This window comes from Microcaecilia unicolor, chromosome 9 (genome assembly GCF_901765095.1).
Source record: "Microcaecilia unicolor chromosome 9, aMicUni1.1, whole genome shotgun sequence".
NCBI classification, from domain to species: Eukaryota; Metazoa; Chordata; class Amphibia; order Gymnophiona; family Siphonopidae; genus Microcaecilia; species Microcaecilia unicolor.
In genome coordinates, this window is record NC_044039.1 from 61,337,593 (window position 1) to 61,359,610 (window position 22,018).

The following is a 22,018-nucleotide window of genomic DNA, read 5'->3' on the forward strand; positions in this document are numbered from 1 at the left end:
AAAATTAGGAATAATATAAGTACAACAAGTCCCAGTACAGTTTGTGGAGTACAGAGTACAGTGTCCTCTTGTGAGTAGTTGGACTTGCATCACACAGTTCCACTGGAAAGATGGCAAGTACAGTAGTAGGCTCTCTTTGATGTGCAATGTTCCGTTCAGGTGAGGTGATTTCTTCCTGTAAGGTAATGTCTGTAGTTGTCAGATGCTGAGAAATTTTGGAAAGTGTTCTTTTAGTCCATCAACTTGAAGTGGTGGCGGAGGCTGCAGAACCAGTGGTAACTGCTGAGCTGGTGGGGATGGCTTGAAAGGGACTGAATCAGGAGCCTTGTAGATGCTGATGTCTTTTAGGTGGACCCAGGAGGAGGTGTGGTCTTGCAACTTGACTAATTTGGAAGGGTCCTATGTAAATAGAAGTGTAGTACTTCCGGTGAACCAAATCTCCAACTGTGAGAGCTTTTGGATGACCGGTGGCAGAGGAAGGGCTATCATTACCTTCCCCTCTTCTGACTGAGATTTCCTGTGAAAATCGAAGACAGAAAAAGTAATAATATTGGGTAGCACATCCTAATATTGGCAAGCAAGTGGTTATCAGGATTGGCTTTAAGAAGGCAGATGGGGTGGCTTGAAGAGCTAACAAGGCAAGCGGCAGAGCACTGAGCCAATTGTTAATTCAATTTACCATAAGTTGTATTAATTTAGTTTTTAAAAGTGCATTGTAGTGCTCAACTAGGCCATTGCTAGCAGGTTTGTAAATACAAACAGTGTGGTGTGAAATACCCAAAGCAGGAATAAAGGACTTGAGGAACCCATCAAAAATTAAAAACATTGTCTGTAGTAATTCTGCAGGGAATTCCAAATATGGGAATAATCTTTTTGATGCAAGGATAAGTTTCTATTCATTTTTCGTTTTAAATTTAACTAGAAAGCATCCATGCAGACAAGCAGGTACCTTTTAACTTTGACGGGTATCTGCATATCTGTAAAATCAATATAGGCCTGACATTAGAGGAACTTTTCTCTTGTTTTAATCAAATATGTTGCCAGTAAGTCTTATACATTGCCTGAGAAACAGAAAAGCATTATGAACAGAAAAATTGAGAGAATTGGGGAAATTCAGTATTGGGTAAATTCTAAGGGATACCCATTCTTGTGAAATACATAATCCAGGAAAGGGTACTTATTGTTATGAAAAAGAAATAAGCAGTTAGTGTAGAGACTTCAACTATTATTGTGTGTAAATAAATGTGATCTGTTTGAGAGCATATACAGAGAAATAGAAACAAACAAACCAAACAAAAAAAGATATAGATATGTTATGGGCATAACACTGTTGTGTAGACAGACAAAAAGCATTATAACTCAAAAAGCTGTAGGTAGAATAGAAGGCCTCACATAAATAGAGCACTGAGGATACCAAATACATTACCACATTCAAACTTTTCAACATTCCTCTTCACCTTCTACGACTTTTCTCTGCACCCTCTCGACTTGCGATATTCTTTCTTAAGGGTCTGTCATGCGAACGTCTACTTATGTGCACTTATAGAAAGCACATCCAAATATACATGAACAGCTAGACCATTTTACAATGCAAACATTTCTGAAACCTTCATATGGAAATACCAATCCCTGTATATCATTCATAATTTCCCCAAAATGAATGGGATTCTCACATCCATTTACCTTCCTCCGCAATTTAATCAAAACTATACCGGAAATTTGTATCAGGATAGCCCCCATGGTGGCTAAAAAGAAGGAGAAAAAACAGTTTGCAAAGTCAGAAAAATAAAAAATAAAAATAATTAAAAAGATAAATAAATAAAGTTGAATGGCAGGCTTTGAACCCATCAACTTGGTCATATGGAATGAGTGCAGTAGAAAAGAGAGTATGGACTGAGTAAATGATCAGGATTGAGAAAGCAGCCTGTTCGTTTCCATTGCATAAGTTCTGCTTGTGTAACTGAAGACTGTAAAATAGAGGAAAAAAAATCTTGTGAAAGGGGGGTGGGGTGGGGACGTCAGGGGGAGGGGGTGTGACGGGGGAGGGGAGGAGGAGGGAGCAGGGGGTTAAGGAAGGGGGTAGTGAAGAGGGGGGGTGTGGGAGTGGAATGAGGGGTGGAGGAATGGGGGGTAGGAGGCATAGAGGAAGGAGGGGCTGTGCGGGGAGAGGAAGGGAGGGCTGAGGGGGAAGAGGGGGGCTGTGGAGGGAGAGGAAGGGAGGGCTGAGGGGGAAGAGGGGGGCTGTGGAGGGAGAGAAAGGGAGGGCTGAGGGGGAAGAGGGGGGCTGTGGAGGGAGAGAAAGGGAGGGCTGAGGGGGTAGAGAAAGGGAGGACTGAGGGGGAAGAGGGGGGCTGTGGAGGGAGAGAAAGGGAGGGCTGAGGAGGAGGGGGGCTGTGGAGGGAGAGAAAGGGAGGGCTGAGGGGGAAGAGAAGAGGGGGGCTAAGGGGGGATAGGAAGGAGAGGGGTGGATGGGGGAGTGGCAAAAAAGGGGGGTAGTAGAGTGAGCTGTGAGCAAAAAAAAGTTCAAATCTTAATGAAGTAAATAAGCCTGCATCCTTGATTGATCTGTATAATATATAGATCAAGCAAGAATGAATCTAGAATATGGACATGAAAAATTACAGTATATTTTAAATATTCCTCTGTCCTATGAATTAGCAGCTGGGAAACAGAAAACAGTTAATTTGTGGGCAGACGAATCTGCGCTTGCTAAGATTAAGACAGTTCACAAATCTTTTACACACACAATGACTTCAGAGAGCAAATGGAAGGGAAAGAATTTCCTTTAAAGTTCTCCGGTAGCAGAAAATACAGATATAAATCAAAAGAGAGTTGGACAGAAAGCAGTAAACGGTGAGAATTTATTAAAAATCAAAAGTGAGAAATAATGAGTTTTATCTTGTCAGCAGCATTGCTTATCTTTAGAAGTTTAAAGAAAACTGCTCAGTGCTACAGACAAGTATTATAGACAAGTAGCAGAAGAAAATACAGCTGTTAATCAAAAGAGAGTTAGTCAGAAGGCAGTGAACAGTGAGACTTCATTATTCAGATGTGTGAAGTAAAGGAAAAAATAAACAGAGGATCACCTTTTTTCTTCCCCCCCCCCCCCCCTTTTTGTTTCCAGTCTGTGAATAACAAGGCAAGGAAAAAAATCTAAGTGTAACAGAATAGCTAACTCTATCTGTAAATCACTGGGTTACAGGAATTCATAGTGAATGTTTAAAGAAACAGGCTAGGGGCTTCCAGTGCCTTATAATTCTGTTTCAATCAGGTAATAAAGTTTTGGAAGTAGCGGCACTTCTGCTAGGGGAGGGAGAAGAGTGCTCCTACCAAGTCAGCATGACCTTGCAGGCTCTGTAAGTTTGAGCATTGCCACAGACAAAAGCAGAGATGCAGCTTTAAGCATACAGACAAGACAATTTTGTTTTATTTAAAAAAAAAAATAACTTGCACATTTAATTGCAGATTTAGCTAAAAACAAATCTATTAAATTGCTTTGATTCAGGGGATTCAGGAGTTCTACATAATCTATTAATAGAAAGCCTGATGAACTGGGATCATTTTATTCCTATGTAAATAAGAGATAAAGTAACAGCATTAAACCAAAGCATGTTAGTACAAGGACGTAGTAGAAAAAACATAATACAGCAATTTAAGATAGTGTAGGAGGTAACCACTATTTAGAATTAGGTCAGAAGAGACAGTAGGACTATTAAAACTAGAATATTACCAAACACATTCAGGATAACTTCTAATCTTTAATCTAATAGTTTAAGCATTGTTCTCCACAAAATTATAGTTGAGCAGAGTGACCACAGGGTGCTTATAATCTGCTCTGGTACAGGCCATGCCTAGTTACAGAGAACGGCGTGGGTCAGAGAACAATTGCTGGATAGCAGGATTAGCACGCTGGGCATACCTTTGAAAGGTATGTGGATTTCGGCGACATTCTGCTGCAAAATGACCTAACCAATGGCATCTCCAGCACCTAATATGTGCGCGGTGATTTGGGCAGGCAATTTCTGGATGTCGCAAGACATTAGGAGCCTGGTCCACTTTGTCAAGTGCAGTCTCTGCGTCAATTGGTGACTGACCTGGACAAGCATTGCCCGGAGGGATGGGGAATAACTGGGAATTCACTGGTTTAGAGGGCTGGGTTAGAAGTTCATTGGAGAACCCTGACTCATATGATAGCGGAGCCCCCTCACATGGAGTTGGAGCTGGAGGTGTGGCTGCATCCAAAAGTGGATGTGCTGGGCTTTGGGAAGAGTGCAGAGATTGGGGATTACCTTTCTGCGCCCCAATAAGGAGGAGTATCACATTAAGGTATTTATCAAAAGGGAAGATCTGTAGAACATTCTCTAAGGGCGTGGCCATGGTAAGAAAAGTATATGGCAGTAAAAGTGGCACTAATGGTGTTGTGTAATTATGTGCTTAACTTTTATTACAATGTGAAAGAAGTCTAACAACGTAAATCTGCATTAAAAATTGATTAAAGTGAATTATATACTTACCTGTCTTCAGAACCTTCCAGTGTTCAGGGATACTTCACAAAAGGAAGGAAAACTGTGAATATGTCTATGTAAAAAGAAAGGGTTACCTACGGCAATGTCATAAAAGTACAACTTTAGCTGATCCGGCCAAAAACAAAAAGAAAATGGCAATGTGCACACAAACAAAAAAATCTGCAATATGTATATGTAATGGTGAAGGTACTTAGCAAACCCCGTGGTCAAAACCTGGCCCATCAATTAGTGCGTCCACTTATTGAGAGTTTTCTCTCAGGACAGATTACGAGACACTTAAGACAAGGTCGCTAAAGGTTACCTGTATCACAAAAACCCTTGGTTACGCTCGGTCGGTTCTAGACCGGAAACCAGAACCCTTCCTCGGTCACCGTAGACCGGTCAAACCTCAGTCAATAGACCGGACAAAAAACCTTCAGTTACTCTGGACTGGACCCTCAGTCTCCCTGGACTGGACAAACCTCAGTTGTCCTGCGACTGGAAAAGAAGCCGCGGTGTATTTTTACACCGGAAAATGAAAACCCTTGCAACTTAATTACCTCAAAAACCTGTAAAAAACGTAATTGTCAACTAAAATTATAGTACCTGAATGAGGGCAACCCCCCCCCCCAAAAAAAAAACCCCACTTGTTGGTGTTCACAATAAAAAAATGAATCTGGGGGACAATTTGGAGAGTACCCCATATAGAGGCACCTAGACAGACAATTCTATATATTCACCAAGGGCTGGGACAGTAGGTATACAAGGAGAAGGTGACTCACAACACCCCTCTCTTTTTTTCTCTTGATGGGACACTGGCTAATTAAAAATACAATTTCTAATGCAGAAATGGCAGTGCTGATGATTTCAAAAAGTGCAACTTGCATAGGGCAGAGCTGAAAACTCAGGAAAAAGTACTTTTAAAATCAGTGTGGCTTTTCTGCTTCAGCAAGTGTGTTTGTATAGAACAAGCAGGGTGGACTTGGTAAACAATCCAGTGTTGGCAGCCTTCCCAGAAACAAAAAGCCAGCTTTAAAGACCTTCCTGTACAATGCGTAGAACCCTAAAAAAAACCTTGGTAGAGATTAAACAGGCACTTCATACTCCCTTTATTATTGCTGGGGAAAGAGCAGCAGCAAACACAGACTGTAATAAGTCCAGAACCTCTACAAAGGGTGGGGTCAGTCTCCAGTAAATTGGAAACTGGCTACTGCGTGACCCAGCGGAAGGTGGTAATGGGGAAAGAGCCGGGGAAGGCTGTGTGTATAAGAAATGCTGCCAAGAAAGCAGACGGAAATGTAGAGGTAGAGAAACATAAATATCATCGGTGTTAAGGGAAGGACCCTTTCATTAGTCCGCCGTCGAGAATATGTGGCTAAGACAGTTGTACCAGCCTATAGAGATTAGACTGGAGTTTAAAGGTGGAGAAATATAGTGGAGAGGGTTAGACAGATAGAAATATGAGCAAAACAGTTGAGAAAAAATAGGCAGCAAAAGGTTAAAAAAGAAAACATGTGTAAATGACTGTTTAACTTTTACCACTTCAGCATGGGTCATGAAGAAAAAAAGCGGAAAGAAATAATTGCTTTTAAAGGTTCAATATGCCACCGGAATTGCAGCCGTGCTCTGTAGCTGAATTGATAAGGAAGCCAAACTTGGCAGGCATCCCTGAGGGAATACCTTGGGCACTTTAGTTACAGAGCTCGTTAGGGATAATACTAACAGTAAAAGGAAAATGCTTTAATTGAAAGTACAGCTCTGTAGCCCAGGTGAAAGTTCAAGAAAAATATCTTAAAGGAATTTACAGTCTTGAGCCCAATGTTAATTAAAGGTGCTTAACTGTCAATTAAATTTAGGGAGGCAGATCCAAATCCCAGAGGGAGATATATCCCCATCCTCTGCTACCAAAATGTAAATAATTAGATCTGCCTCACCCGTTTGGGCAGCAGCGGAGCCCTGGGCTTTCCACTATCCTGGAAGGAACTGCATAGCCCCTCTAGGTACTTAATTACCCCAACCCTGTATCTGCTCATGGCAGGTCTGCACAGACCAGGCTGTAGCTAGGTCTGTAATTAGAAAGGAACCCAGTATTGAGTAGATAAAGAAATATAGTTTATTAGCATTGATATCTTACCCAAGGACAGTACAATCAGTTGTCATTCACATGGTACAGAAGCATCTCGCGACACATCTCTCTGGGGTCTTCTATGGTCTCCTGTTGGTAGCCTTCTAATCTGATACCCCTCAGATTGCTGCTTATATACAATTTTGGCCCTATTCAATTCAATGGACCCCAGTCTCTCTCACCAGGGCTCTTGGTTCTTATCAGTTGATCAGAATGACTTCACATGTTCCCAAACCTTCCTCTAGCCCCCCCTTTGGATGTTCTCATCCGGGGTGCAGCTGACCCAGTACTATCTCTACATAACCATAGCAACTCTTGCTCATGACGTCTTGCAGGTGCCAGTCCCAGAGCAAATGCCCCCCTCCCTTGCCAGCTCAGCACTTGCTAAAGTGAAATGTAACTGTGTCAAAGGTGATCTCTGATTCTTACAAGCTAGCTCTCTTTTGTATCAGAGATGATTTTGATTTTAAGAAGCCTAGCTCTTATTATGAGCCATTGGCCTGTATAGTTCATTCTCTAGAATTGATTATTTCCTCCTCTCTGCCACTTTACTCCCCTCAGTCACAGATACTATAATACATCCTATTGTCATCTCTGATCATGCACCTATTTCATTGGATATGTACTCCCAGATGTCATGTCCGCCTAGGTCTCCTATCTGGCATCGTAACACTAATCTCTTGCAAGATGATAGTGTTAAATCTAGAATTACAGCCTTTATCTCTGAATTCTTCCAAAATAATGCATCAGAAACTTTATCACAGCTTACTGTCTGGGAGGCTTTCAAAGCAACATTAAGAGGAGAGCTAATCTTCATAGCAGCTTTTAAAAAGAAAGAACAAAATATTCTGCTTGACAATCTAGAAAAACAAATTAAAGACTACGAAAACAAATTTATCATCACACAAGACAAACAATTTTTAAGCAAGCTTTGTCAGCTTAAATATGAATACAATAAAATGGTAAGTGAAACAGCCTTACAAGAGATTTTTCATTCTAAAACCCAGTACTATATAGGAAGAAACAAAAGTGGCAAGATCCTAGCTAACTATCTTAAGCATAAGAAAACTAAAATTCAAATCCCTTCAGTTTAGAACAATACAAACAAAGTTGTCTCCTCAACCACCAATATTCTAAGTACATTCCATCAATTTTATAACAAACTTTACACATCAGAATCAGACGGTGACCCTGACAAAATTAAAAATGTCTTGTCTCAGTTAACTCAACCGCAATGGTCCCTTTCAGATAATAAACTACTTACGGCACCATTCAGTATGCAGGAAATCACACTAGCTCTTAAAGATCTTCCTTCTCACAAAGCGCCTGGTCCAGATGGCATTCCTGTCAAGTTCTATAAAATGTTCTCATACTCACTTCACATGATTCTCATGCGACTCTTCAGCTCTTTAGACCCCTTCGCTGTTTCTTCTAGTAGATTCACAGAAGCTCTCATTACAGTAATCCCGAAACCCAATAAAGACCCCCAACTAGTACAAAATTACAGGCCTATATCTCTTCTTAATTCAGACTATAAAATTTATGCAAAAATATTAGCCAATAGATTGAAGACAATCATTTATAAAGTCATCGCCTCAAATCAAATTGGTTTTATGCCAAACAGATTAATTATCAGATAATTCTAGATTATTTTTTCATCTATCACATATTGCCAAATCTCAAAGCTGCCCCATCATTGCTATGTCCCTAGATGCAGAGAAAGCTTTCGACAGGGTTGAATGGCAATACCTTTTTAATGTCCTGGAATGGTTCGGTGCAGCACCTGACTTTATCTCAAAAATAAAAGTACTATACTCAAAACCCACAGCCAAAATCATCGCCAATAATCAACTATCAGATGAGGTTCATCTTCACAGAGGCACTTGTCAGGGTTGTCCTCTGTTGCCTTATTTATTCAATTTAGCACTGGAACCACTTATAATTGTCATAAACTCTCAGACCAATATTGCAGGAATAACATATAAAAACACTCAATTTAAAATATCTGCGTATGCAGATGATATACTATTGTATATTTCCAGTCCTCAGACTTCGATACCCTCTTTATTCTCTTTGATACACTCCTTCTCTGTAATATCGTGTTACAAAATAAACCAAAACTGAAGTACTTCCACTTAATATTCATGCAGTTCCTAGTTTAATCCAGCCCTTCAAACTTATCTGGTCCTCAAAAAAAAATCAGATATCTCGGCATCGATCTACATTACACAGCCCAAGATACCGTCAAACATAACGGTGAAAACATACTTAAATTTCTTAAAGAACTTTTAGTAAATTGGCACCCCCTTCACATCTCCTGGTGGGGCAGAATTGAGACCATCAAAATGATGATTTCCCCAAAAATAAACTTCATTTTGAGCATGATCCCAATGCTATTTCAAACTTCGTTTTATGAACAGGTAGAAAAGCTGCTGGTCTCTTTTCTTTGGAAATCCAAAATGCCTAGAATATCATTAAAAAAAACTTAAGGCTCCAAAAGACAAATTTGGTCTAATGTTTCCTGACTTTTTATTATATCACAAAGCGTTCATTACACAGCAAGATTGCTATTGGTTTATTACTGAAGAAAATTACATACCAACCTGGCTCCAGTTGGAACAACTCATGGTTTCACCAATACCACTACATCTAACTATTTACATGAAGCCTAGCTCATCTGAAGTAGACAATTCTGTTTTTCATAATACTAAAACTTGCCTAATTAACCTAGATAAAACATTAGCAAGGACATTTTAAAAATCTGCATTAAAAATACAACACTGATTTTTTTAATTTATAAGAAGTCTTTATTGAGTTTTGGAAAATCTGTGTACATAAAAAACTGCATAAAGATAAGTAAACAACTTTCAGCATATATAAAGATACAGCCAAAAACATCCTCAGCTCACAGCACGTCAGAACTCTGAGAAACAGAACAAGAACCGTACAGAGTCTAATGCTACTATTAACTTTAACAGTGACCTCCCTTTTGCCCTCTCAACTGTCATTGTAATTGTTTTTTATTAGTTCATTGTAAGCCGCTCTGGGGCTGCTTTATGTGGCAAAAAGTGGGGTATAAATGATCTAAAATAAATAAAATAAAATAAATCAATATCTCCCCCCCTACATCCCACCCAACCAATCCTAAAGCCCTACCTCCCCTTATCTCCCCCCTATAATCCTCCCCCCCCCCCAACAGGTACAGTAATTCAGGAAAGGCTCCCGTATGGCTTCCCACTTCGTCTCCATGTGGCCTCACATGGCCCGTAATCTCTCCATTTCGCATTTCGCATCTTGTCAAAGGTGGGACCTGTATGGATTTCCAATGTCCAGCAATCACTAATCTCGCCGCCACCATTGCTTGCCTAATAAGCAATGACTGAGACAGTGAGACCTGGCGGTTTTTTTGCAAATACCAATCACCCTTGTCAATATTCACCCCTAATTCCCGGTGCCATCGCTCTCTGTGAGCATGATTTGGGACCAATTGGGCACGAAGATGTGCATATAAACAGGTAATAAGACCCCTTGTAGTTTTGGAATCTTCACAGAGATCCTCAATACATGTGTTTTTGCGCAATATAGCAACCTGGATTTCCTTGGAACAAAGAAAGTGTTGCATCTCATTCAGCAAGATTTGATAATGTTCTTTCAGAGAATCTAAAGAGAGCAATTGTTCTTCGTCAAATAACTGACCCAAGGACACCAATCCCAAAGATCGCTACCGAGAAAAGGACCCCGAGGAAACACCAGGAGGAAAAAGAGGGTTATTTGCTATTGGCGACAATTTAGATAACACCTCGTCAGGTCTAGCGAACAGTCCATCCCACTAAAAGAATGTAGCCAGAATCGATGGACACAGGTCTGTACGTAAAGACCTATGTTTACGGCAAAGCCATATCATGTCACTAAGCGGACAAGAGCCTACTTCTCCCTGTTCCAACATCACCTACAACTTATGAGAATGATGGTGATACCACTCAAATGCCGCTCGCACTTGAGCCGCTTTATAATACCACAACACATTAGGGATTCCCAGTCCCCCCCTCTTCCTATCTTTATACAATAAAGCTCTTGGCAAGCGAGGGCACTTTTTAGCCCAAACAAAGCGCACCAATTTATCCTGCACACCCACCAGAAAACCCCTAGAAACCCTGATAGGTAGAGCTTGAAAAAGATAGAGCAACCGCGGTAATACATTCATCTTCAAAACCGCAATTCTACCCAGCCATGACAAATCTGTAGTATCCCACCTCTCTAGTTCTCTATAAATAGCTCTCAAGAGCAGTGGGTAATTGGCTGAAAATAGCTCCGAGAAGTGCGGTGTAACAGTAACTCCGAGGTAACCAATACCTTGCATTACCCATTTAAAGGAAAAGGAATGTTGTAAGGATGTCAACACCTGAGGAGAGATGCCTATAGCCAATGCCTCCAACTTACTTACATTTAATTTGAAACCTGAAACTGCAGAGTACGACAGCAAACTTTTCATTAAATTGGGTAGCGATAATAATGGTTTTGTCAATGAAAGGAGTACATCGTCTGCAAAAAGCGTCAACTTGTATTCCCTACCACCTACCTGTATACCTGATATGTTCGAGTCTGACCTAATGCACATTGCAAGGGGTTCCATAACCAATGCAAATAACAATGGGGAGAGCGGACAACCTTGCCTAGTTCCATGAGACAAGGAAAACATTTGAGAATTACCCCCATTAACCCAAACACATGCCCTAGGTTCAGTATATAAAGCCCGGATCCATCTACAGAAGCCCGAACCAATCCCAAAACGATCCAACACTTCGAACATAAAAGGCCAATGGACTCTATCAAAGGCCTTTTCAGTATCTAAACTCAATAGACAAACTGGGAGATTTAATTTCTTAGTGACATGAAGCAGGTTATCCATTCAGCGAATATTATCCATTGCTTGCCTATGTGGAATAAACCCCGTCTGATCTGGATGAATCATTTCAGGCATAACCATTGCAAGACGGTTAGCAAGTACCTTTGCTAAGATTTTTATATCCGAGTTTAATATAGAAATGGGACAATAAGAAGCACAATCAGTCACATTCTTTCCAGGCTTAGGGATAACCGCTATCCAGGCTTCCATCATAGAGGGAGGAAACTCTCCACCTACTAAGATCTCATTCATAATCTCAGTCAAAATAGGAGCCAACTCACCCCTGAAGGTTTTATAAAAATCATTGGGTAACCCATCCAGGCCACGTGATTTCCCAATAGGAAGAGCCTTGATTACCTTGGCTACCTCCTCAACTGTGACCTGCACATCTAAAGCGGCTCTCTGAGCTTCTGAAAAAGTAGGAAAAGGACAGGTCAACAAGAAACTTTTTGTAGCTTCGAGATTGGGCACAATATCAGAAGTATAAAGCGATTGATAAAACAACTCGAACATCTCCCGTATCTGTTTTGAGTTAGTCACAGACTTACCCACTCTATCACGTAATTTAAGTATAGTCCTGTCTACTCTTGACTGTTTCAACTTAACCGCCAATGCCCTACTAGATTTATTACTAAATACATAATGAGAATGCCGCTTCTGATCATTGAAGAACTTTAACTGTTCTGTATAAATCTGATCCATCTTCAGACGTAACCTTTGAATTTCCCTCAAGGTATTTACCGAGTGCGAAGCTTTATGACTTTCTGAGAGTGAGCTCAGTTGCTTTAAATACTCAGCAACCTCCGCCCTTTTCTGTCTAGCCCTGAAGCTAGCCTTTAGGAGAAAGTAGCCTCTAGAGACCACTTTGAGCGCATCCCAAACTACCTCCAAAGAAGGCCCCGAGTTCACGTTGAACTCCAAATAGTCTTGTAGAATCTTTCTATAACCTGCTAAAATTTCCCCCTCTTTGAGCAAAGTAGTATTCAGTGACCAACTCCTCTCCGTCTCCTCCCCACACAGCGAAGGCAGACTAACCCAAATCGGTGCATGGTCAGATAAGGTAGCTGTTCCTATTTCTGATCCCCATCCGGCATGTGCATGTGTTAGGGACACATCTACAAAGATATAATCAATACGGGAATATGTATCGTGAGGATGTGAATAGAATGAATAATCACGGACACCCAGATGAGAAATACGCCACACATCTGAAATGCCCAGATCTCTCACAAACCTATTCAAAGCATGTGATATCGTAGTATCAGCCCCAGTAGGCACTCCCAACCTATTTACCACCAAGTGCAGTGTAGCATTAAACTCCCCCCCCCCCCCCCCCCCCCACTATCAATTTCCCTGACGGACAGGAAGTAAAGTGTCCTACCAATTTGGACAGGAATCCTCCCTGCGCCTCGTTAGGAGCATATATATACAAAGGGGAGCTGGTTGATATTGTGTATCTGGATTTTCAAAAGGCGTTTGACAAGGTACCTCATGAAAGGCTACAGAGGAAATTGGAGGGTCATGGGATAGGAGGAAATATCCTATTGTGGATTAAAAACTGGCTGAAGGACAGGAAACAGAAAGTGGGATTAAATGGGCAGTATTCACAATGGAGAAGGGTAGCTAGTGGGGTTCCTCAGGGGTCTGTGCTAGGACCGCTGCTTTTTAATATATTTATAAATGATTTAGAAATGGGAGTAACCAGCAAGGTAATTAAATTTGCTGATCACACAACGTTATTCAAAGTTGTTAACTCACGACAGGATTGTGAAAAATTACAGAAGGACCTTACGAGACTGGGAGACTGGGCGGCTAAATGGCAGATGACGTTTAATGTGAGCAAGTGAAAGGTGATGCATGTGGGAAAAAGAACCCGAATTATAGCTACGTCATGCAAGGTTCCACGTTAGGAGTTACGGACCAAGAAAGGGATCTGGGTGTCGTCATTGATAATACACTGAAACCTTCTGCTCAGTGTGCTGCTGCGGCTAGGAAAGCAAATAGAATGTTGGGTATTATTAGGAAAGGTATGGAAAACAGGTGTGAGGATGTTATAATGCCGTTATATCGCTTCATGGTGCGACTGCACCTTGAGTATTGTGTTCAATTCTGGTCGCCGCACACCGCATCTCAAGAAAGATGTAGTAGAATTGGAAAAGGTGCAGCGAAGGGCAACTAAAATGATAGCGGGGATGGGACGACTTCTCTATGACGAAAGACTAAGGAGGCTAGGGCTTTTCAGTTTGGAGAAGAGATGGCTGAGGGGAGACATGATAGAGGTATATAAAATAATGAGTGGAGTGGAACAGGTGGATGTGAAGCGTCTGTTCACACTTTCCAAAAATACTAGTACTAGGGGGCATGCGATGAAACTACAGTGTAGTAAATTTAAAACAATTCGGAGAAAATTTTTCTTCACCCAACGCATAATTAAACTCTGAAATTCGTTGCCGGAGAACGTGGTGAAGGCGGTTAGGTTGGGAGAGTTTAAAAATGGGTTAGACGGTTTCCTAAAGGACAAGTCCATAAACCACTAATAAATGGACGAGAAAAATCCACAATTCCGGGAATAACATATATAGAATGTTTGTATGTTTGGGAAGCTTGCCAGGTGCCCTTGGCCTGGATTGGCCGCTGTCATGGACAGGATGCTGGGCTCGATGGACCCTTGGTCTTTTCCCAGTGTGGCATTACTTATGTACTTATATAGAAGCCAATGTTACAGCGGTATTGCCCAATATTACACTCAAAAGCAAAAATCACCCCTCTCTGTCATGCTGCGTCTTCACCACCTGAAATTGCAGCGAGGAGTGAAGCAATATAGCCACCCTCCGTTTCTTAGCTCCATCTAGCGAGGAGGCACAGAAAACAGATGGATATTGAGGATGGGCTAGAAACTTTTCATGGTCCCTTCTTAAATGTGTTTCCTGGAGAAATAGCACCTTTGGTTTAAAATGTGTTAGTTCTCGAAACAATTTCTGGCATTTCTGTGGAGAGTTCAGACCTTTCATGTTATAAGACAAAAATTTCAGATCAGTGGACATGTCAAGTCTTTGTCAATCATACATGCATCATACTTACCAAACCCAGGGAGACCCCCCCCCCCCCCCGAACCACTAACTTCCCAGACAACATGTCCGGCATAGATCTCCAGAGACCCCCCCAGATCCCCCATCCCCTCCCCCCAACACCACCCCTAACAACCCCCCCCCCCCTCATTCACACCCCCACCAGACAGCACTATAAAGCCCTGAATGGGAAATCAAGAAAATGCACCACGTTAACCAAACAGACCCCCCTAAGTAAATCCATACCCCTCACTATCACACCTCCGCTCAAACTCTCACTCATCACATATCAGCTATCCGCCCTCAGAAACCCACACATTACTCGACCTTCCAGAGCCACGGCAGGTCCATCAGATTATAAGGGAGAAAAAAAACTGTTCCTAGTCAATCTACAAAGTCAAGTTTGGTCCTCTGCTTCTTGTTCTTCTGAGGGATTCTCTTCCATTTCTGCAACCGGGCTCTAGTTGATGAAGCCAATTCGCCTGGAGGTACCCCCGTTGCTGTCATGCCTGCCTCATGCAAAAATTTCCAAGCCTCAGCAAGCCTGCAAAACTTGACCTGTTTACCATTGATCACAAAGCAAAAGGAAAAGACCACCTCCGCCCGCGATTCTCTATGTCATCGATTTTGAATTGTAGCTCGTCCGTCTTCTCTGTTAACGCACAAAGCGGGAGTCCACCTCCTCGGCTCTCTCAGCCTGCTCATCCACGCGCTCCTCTAAGGCCTCGACACGGCCCCCAGCTCATGGAGATCAAGACTGATGGCATCCATATGCTCAAGGATCTCAAGTTTGGATGCTTTAATATCCGCTTTAACTCTCGTCCCAGACATTTAACTATGTCTGTGGAGACACCCTTCTTAGAAATCGAGCGCCTTAAGTCCACCTGCGAGGAGGCCGAATCCGACCCAGATGAACGGCCCCACGCGGACGAACTATGCGCGAAAGGGCCCTCACCGTCTGCCTCGCTGAACAGCGTCCTCCCTCCTTTGGCTGCATCGCGTGTTTTTTACTCATCGCGATTCCTGACTCACACAAGTCCCTATCAGCAATCAAAATTAATTCCATAACGGAAGCTGCCTAAATAGCAATTAAATGCAGGGAAGTGCGGGAGCTGAAGTCTCAGGCTTCCCGTTCTGGCTCATGATGTCACTTCCTCATCTATAACACTGATTTTTAACACAGTGTTAATATATTGGCCTGTAGTTTAGGATTGTTGAAGAACTTTTGCAAGCCTAACTACCTAATCATATAGAGCACGACAATGATGGCAAATAAAATTCTGTTGTGGTTATAAGTATAGAGTAATCAAAGGTTGTGGAAATCCATGCTACAAAAAGACAAGTGTGAGAAAATGTTTTACAAATAGCCATAAAAAAACTGTTCTTAAAAACCTGTTCCACAGTTTTGCATAGAAGGCAATGAACTTCTACATCCTCTCTTTAGATTCCTGTTACAGACAGTTAGGAATTTCAAGGCCAGATTTAATTGTTCAAAGTCTTTGTAGAAAAAGAACAAGATTGTGTGCAAAATAGTCCATTCAAGGCTCTTGACCTTAATATACTAATAAACATTTTTTCCTTCCACCCCTGGTCTGTAGGTCCCAAGGGAAGAAGAATGAAGCTGTATTACTTCTGAGAGAGTCTGTAAAATTTGGTCCACAGTTTGCAGATGCTTATTCAAGCCTTGCTTCACTGTTGGCTGAACAGGTAACCAAAGCCATTTCAGCTCATGATATGCATATATTGACACAACTTTTCATTTTGTCTTATTCACAGATTGGCATAATAAGATCTCTCAAGTCAAACACAGCGAGGGTGACCAAAGAAACAACAGCAGAAGTTCCAAACAATTTTTGACACAATATAAATAATTGTATAAATAAAAAACAATAAATATAATAATATTGCACTTATATCCTGACTATACTTATCAAAAAGAGTACAGTATTTCTACTTATTTGCTAATATAAATCAATACCTTTTAACCATAAGATTTAAGTTCACACATCCTATGCTATCCCCTTTTTCTAGTTATTTTTTATTGATGCAGATACTTACTTCCGTTTTTCAAGATGTTCTTCCTTTCAAAGTATTAGATATCACATGTATTTCATTAAGGCTAGGTAAGAATCCTCATACATCCAATAGAAGGTACTATCTTTGGACAATATTATTATTTTATATACTTGTTTTGCAAAAATACTTTTCACTGTATTATTGGTTTTTTTTTTTTTTTTTATTTAATTATATTGTGCCAAAAAGTTTTTTTTTAATTTTCATTTATTTATTATTTTACTTCATTTATCATTTCTGTATGATAACAGTATATATACATATGTTTTAAGGCCATATGTCACTTTTATGTCTATTTATTTATATTGTGTCAAGATTTCATTGATGTATCTATTATTGTTTATTGATTTATTTTATATATATGTGTTTTGACTCCTGAGGAGACCTTTTTAGGTCGAAACACGACTTGTGTCGAGTCTTGGATGTCTGTAAATAAAGCCATAATATTTTTTGGAATCGTCTGCTGTTCTTCCTTTTGTCACCCCGCTGTGTTTGACCTTGTTTGCGTGACTGCAAGGGTTGCTGTTCTTCTGTTTGTTCGCCGTGTAATAAGATCTCTTACAGATGCAACTTAGAACATCAGTTATATAGAAGGTGCTACCATCTAGTAGGTCCCATTGCAAAAAATGGGATCTGTGGTAAATAATGCACATTAATGCAAATTAGTGTGCGGTAACACAGTAGCACTTTGTAATAAATCTAGCCCAGAGTTCCTCAGTCAGGCTGAGTGCTTCAGATAAGTGGATACATGGTGGCATGTATTATTTCTAGGAGATACTCTGTGGGCTTACCATTTTCCACTTTGTCACCATTCAATGCTAGTTGAGGGTTTTTAAAAGATAGTAATTAAATGCCTTCATTGACGGTTAAAATCTACACCATGGATCATGATTTTTTTTTTAATAGAACAGTGGTACTCCAAATCTGTGATTTTCCTGTACTGAAGAAGTTATCCAGAAAAATGTTTTAGTATGTTCCTCCATGGATGTCCTTTTTTAACTTTTATTTATGAGGGTGCTGGCAAAGTACACAATCAGCTTATTTTCAAAACGGAAAAACATCTAAAAAGTGTCCTAAAAGCGAGGATAGACATTTTTCTTAGTGGGAAAACATCTAAAATTGAATAATCAACAAAGGAAAAAAATTGGTTCTACAGCGCTAGTTGCGTCCACTTTAGAATGTCTCCAGAGGGGGCGTGTTGAAGGCATGCCTTGGGCGGTCTTACGGAATGAATGTCTCCAGCACATAACGGATAGCAAAATGATTTCACATGTGCGGCAATCAGACATACAGAGTTAGACCTGATATACAAGCGTCTGGGGTAAGAGCAAGTTGTCTTTAGAACCCACTAGTGATTTGGTGGAGTTGGGGAGTGGAGTAATAGTTTGGTTTGAGAGAAGTTGAGAGTTGTTCAGTGCTGTGTTACCGTTTGTTCTGTGTGCCCTAGTCTGACCTTTTCACCCTTATATTCCATGACTTGCCTCTGTGGCTCCCATTCTCAGCTTGTCCCCCCCTGCTAGCCCCCCCCCCCCCCCCCAGCCACAACTACTCCTTCCTCTAAATCTCCCCATCCCCTCCCCCTCCACACTGTCCCCAGCCCACATTCCTTTCATTACACCTGTTTGTGTCAGTCTGTGTTGCTGTCTTTGTCCTGTGTGCTGCTTGTGTGTTGTGTTTGTGAAGACTGTTGGTTGCTGCTTGGAGAGTGAGTGGGTAGAGGGTGCGGCACGAGTGTTGCAGTGGCTGAGAGAGTGATTGCTGTGTGGCTGTGCTGTGTGAGACTGCATTGTTTGTCGGTGGTGGAAGAGTGGTGGGTTTCACCAGGTTGGTAGGGAGAGGTGAGCACTGGGTCATTGAGTTGCACCTGTTGTGTTGGGAAATGGATGCACTGAATGCACAAGTGGCTCACATGTTGGAGGAAGAGGAGAGTTTGGAGGGGAGGTGCCGCAGGAGATACTCACATCCCAGAGTTTTCAGGCCTGTTTCCTAGACCTTACTGACTAGCAGTACCCGCTTTGACAGGACTGCCATTCAGTATGTTTGTGACCAGCTCCAACCCCTCCTGCAGGCCAGGACCCGTAGGAACAATCCATCCCTGTCCACCTCAAGATCACTGCCTCGTCTCTATTTTGGCACTGGTAGCTCCAGTCTGTGCTGTTAACTCGGGCCTCACCTAGCCAGCCATTTCAAACTGCCTTACCCAGTTCCTTGATGCCTTTCTTACTCACACCTCGGAGTACATCAGCTTCCTTACCACCCCCAGGCCCAACAGAACATCATGGCTCACTTCTACGCCATAGCTCGCTTCCCCTCGGTCATAGCTCGCTTCCCCTGCACACATATCGCACTCAGACACCCCCCCCCCCCTTCCCCACCAGGCACAAGAGGCCACCTACAGGAATAGGAAAGCTTTCCACTCCATTAATATGCAAGTTGTGTATGATGCCCAGGGGGGAGATTGTAGATGTGTGTCCTGATACCCAGGTTCCATCCGTGATGCTTACATATTACAGCACTCTGGAATCTTCTGCAGGTTTGGCTGAAGGGAGATCACCGGCAGATGGCTCATAGGTAAGTGCAACATAGATCAGCCAAACCTATACCTCCTCCACCTGGCAACCCTCAGCACTGTCTTCCTCCAGGTCACTCTACAACCCACAGTTCCCACCCCACCTCCATAAGGTACCCACTCCATACGATATGCACTCATGTTTCTCATTCTGCTTCTCTCCAAAGGTGACAGAGGCTACCCACAGCGGACCTGGCTCATAACCCCTATAGTGCACCCACAAACGGGTGGAGGAGGACTACAACAGCAGACATTGGACGACACATGGCATCATAGAGTGCACCTTTGGACAACTGAAAAACAGGTTCTGATGTCTAGAACATTCTGGAGGGCAGCTCCTGTACAACCCCTAAAAGGTTGCTAAGATCTTATGGCCTGCTGCATGCTACATAATCTTGCCCTGCGCAGAGGACAGGCCCTCCCAGAGGATCCAGAGCAGCAGGCCTCAGATCAAGATGATGAGGAAACCCCTCCACCTCCCAGCCACAGAGCAGAGCAGAGTGCCCACCAGCTGGAGGTCCGAGCCAGACAAAGACTCATCAAGACAAATTTTTAGTGACAGTAAGTGATGAACATTTATTTCAATGACACACCAGTTACACACCACCACCACACCCTCCCACCACCATCACCCACTCTGTGCATATTCCCCTCCCTCCAACCACACTCCTTCCTCCCTCCTCCAAGCACTACCCCCCCCCCCCCAGCATGTCCCATCAGAGAAACTATTGCCTACTTTCCCCTCTCCTGGTCTCGTTGGCCTTCTACCCATCCACACCTGTTCTTGAGCAGCTGGTGCCAGTCTAGTAGTGTTCACTTCTGTCTTGCCTCTGCAACAGAAGTAACCTTCTGAAAGAGTAAATCTTTACTCTCCAGGCAAGAAAAACTCTGGCTACTAAATAACTATTAGACATAATAAATGTTTATTCAAATTGTCAAAGAAGCCAATCAGTAATTATTGAAATAGTAACAAATAAACTTCCAATACAGTATAATATGTAGCAAGTAAAAACAGAGTTTTCCCTGGGAGCTGTCAATATGTCCACCTGCTAGTGTAGGCACATTGAGGCTCACCATCCTCGGTTCTGTTTCCTGTTAAATACATTTTTCTTTCTTTTGTCATTATCTTAATTATAATTACCCTTCCTACCCTTCCAGAATATTCTATTTCCTGTTATGAATCAAATTCTATCATTTATTCTCTTATTATATTGGCAGTTAGGGCTTGTCATGCATATAAGCATAAGTTTTCATTTGATAATGGGTATGTTACCAAGTTACTACCCCCACCCTTGTGCTAGGGCTATAGTTTTGCCCACACCCACTCACTTCTCCTTCTGATTGTTTATCTGGATACAGCAGGTGTCCTTAGTCAGCAACTTATCACAAGTTAGCATAGGCCAAAATGTCAAACCACAGCCTTAGAAAGGTATTTACCAGAAAAAACACATTTATAATTCTTTTGTAACTCTTTAAGGTCTGCTCTCAGCTCAAGAGAAGCGTACCTCAGGGTTCTGTTCTTGGTCCCCTCCTCTTTTCTATCTACACTTCTTCCCTTGGTTCATTAATCTCATCCCATGGCTTTTCCTACCATCTCTATGCTGATGACTCACAAATCTACCTTCTACCCCTGATATCTCACCTTGCATCCGAACCAAAGTTTCAGCGTGCTTGTCTGACATTGCTATCTGGATGTCTCAACGCCACCTGAAATAAACATGACCAAAACCGAACTTCTCATTTTTTCCCCCCAAACCCACCTCCCCACTCCCCCCCGTTTTCTATTTCTGTTGATGGCTCTCTCATTCTCCCTGTCCTCCTCGGCTCAAAACCTTGGGTCATCTTTGACTCTTCTCTCTCCTTCTCTGCTCACATCCAGCAGACCACCCAAGACCTGTCGTTTCTTTCTTTACAACATCCGTAAAATCCGCCCCTTTCTTTCCGAGCACTCTACCAAAACCCTCATCCACACCCTTATCACCTCTCGTTTACACACTCTGCAATCTGCTTCTTGCTGGACTCCCACTTAGTCACCTCTCCCCTCTCCAATCGGTTCAAACTCTGCTGCCCGTCTCGTCTTCCGCCAGGGTCGCTTTACTCATACTACCCCTCTCCTCAAGTCGCTTCACTGGCTCCCTATCCGTTTTCACATCCTGTTCAAACTTCTTCTACTAACCTATAAATGTACTCACTCCTGCTGCTCCCCAGTATCTCTCCACACTCGTCCTTCCCTACACCCCTTCCTGTGCACTCCGCTCCATGGATAAATCCTTCTTATCTGTTCCCTTCTCCACTACTGCCAACTCCAGACTTCGCGCCTTCTGTCTCGCTGCACCCTACGCCTGGAATAAACTTCCTGAGCCCCTATGTCTTGCCCCTTCTGTAGGAGTGACGGCTGGATCTGGCCTGCATCGGTGCCGGATCAGGACTGATGGGACTACCTCAAGACCTGTGCATATTTAATCAAGGACTTTGGTTTCTTTATACTACAGTTCAAACCAGAGCTTTTACAGAACTTTTATATTCTCTTGCACTGTACTGTAACTACAAACTATTCTCTTGCACTGTACTGTAACTACAAACTGTCAGCTTCTGCTTGCAATATACCAAAAATGCTGGAATAACAGTTTGAGACAGGATGCAGGGCAGTAGATAATCGCTTGTAACATTTAGTAGCCAAGGCTTGTACACAAAACCAGCCTGCACGTAGTCGCTACATGAATAAAAGATAATCTGGGAGTGTAGCCACCCCACCCTGCATCTCTGAGCCTT

General features: G+C 42.2%; 1 protein-coding gene across 1 annotated transcript in view; it reads left to right on the forward strand.

The window, feature by feature from the left end:
• Nucleotides 1-22,018, forward strand: part of TMTC1 (transmembrane O-mannosyltransferase targeting cadherins 1) — a 1,359,696-nt gene that overhangs the window by 1,026,734 nt on the left and 310,944 nt on the right. The window contains 1 exon segment of the mRNA XM_030213674.1: nucleotides 16,203-16,311. Within this exon segment, the coding sequence (XP_030069534.1) occupies nucleotides 16,203-16,311 (109 nt within the window).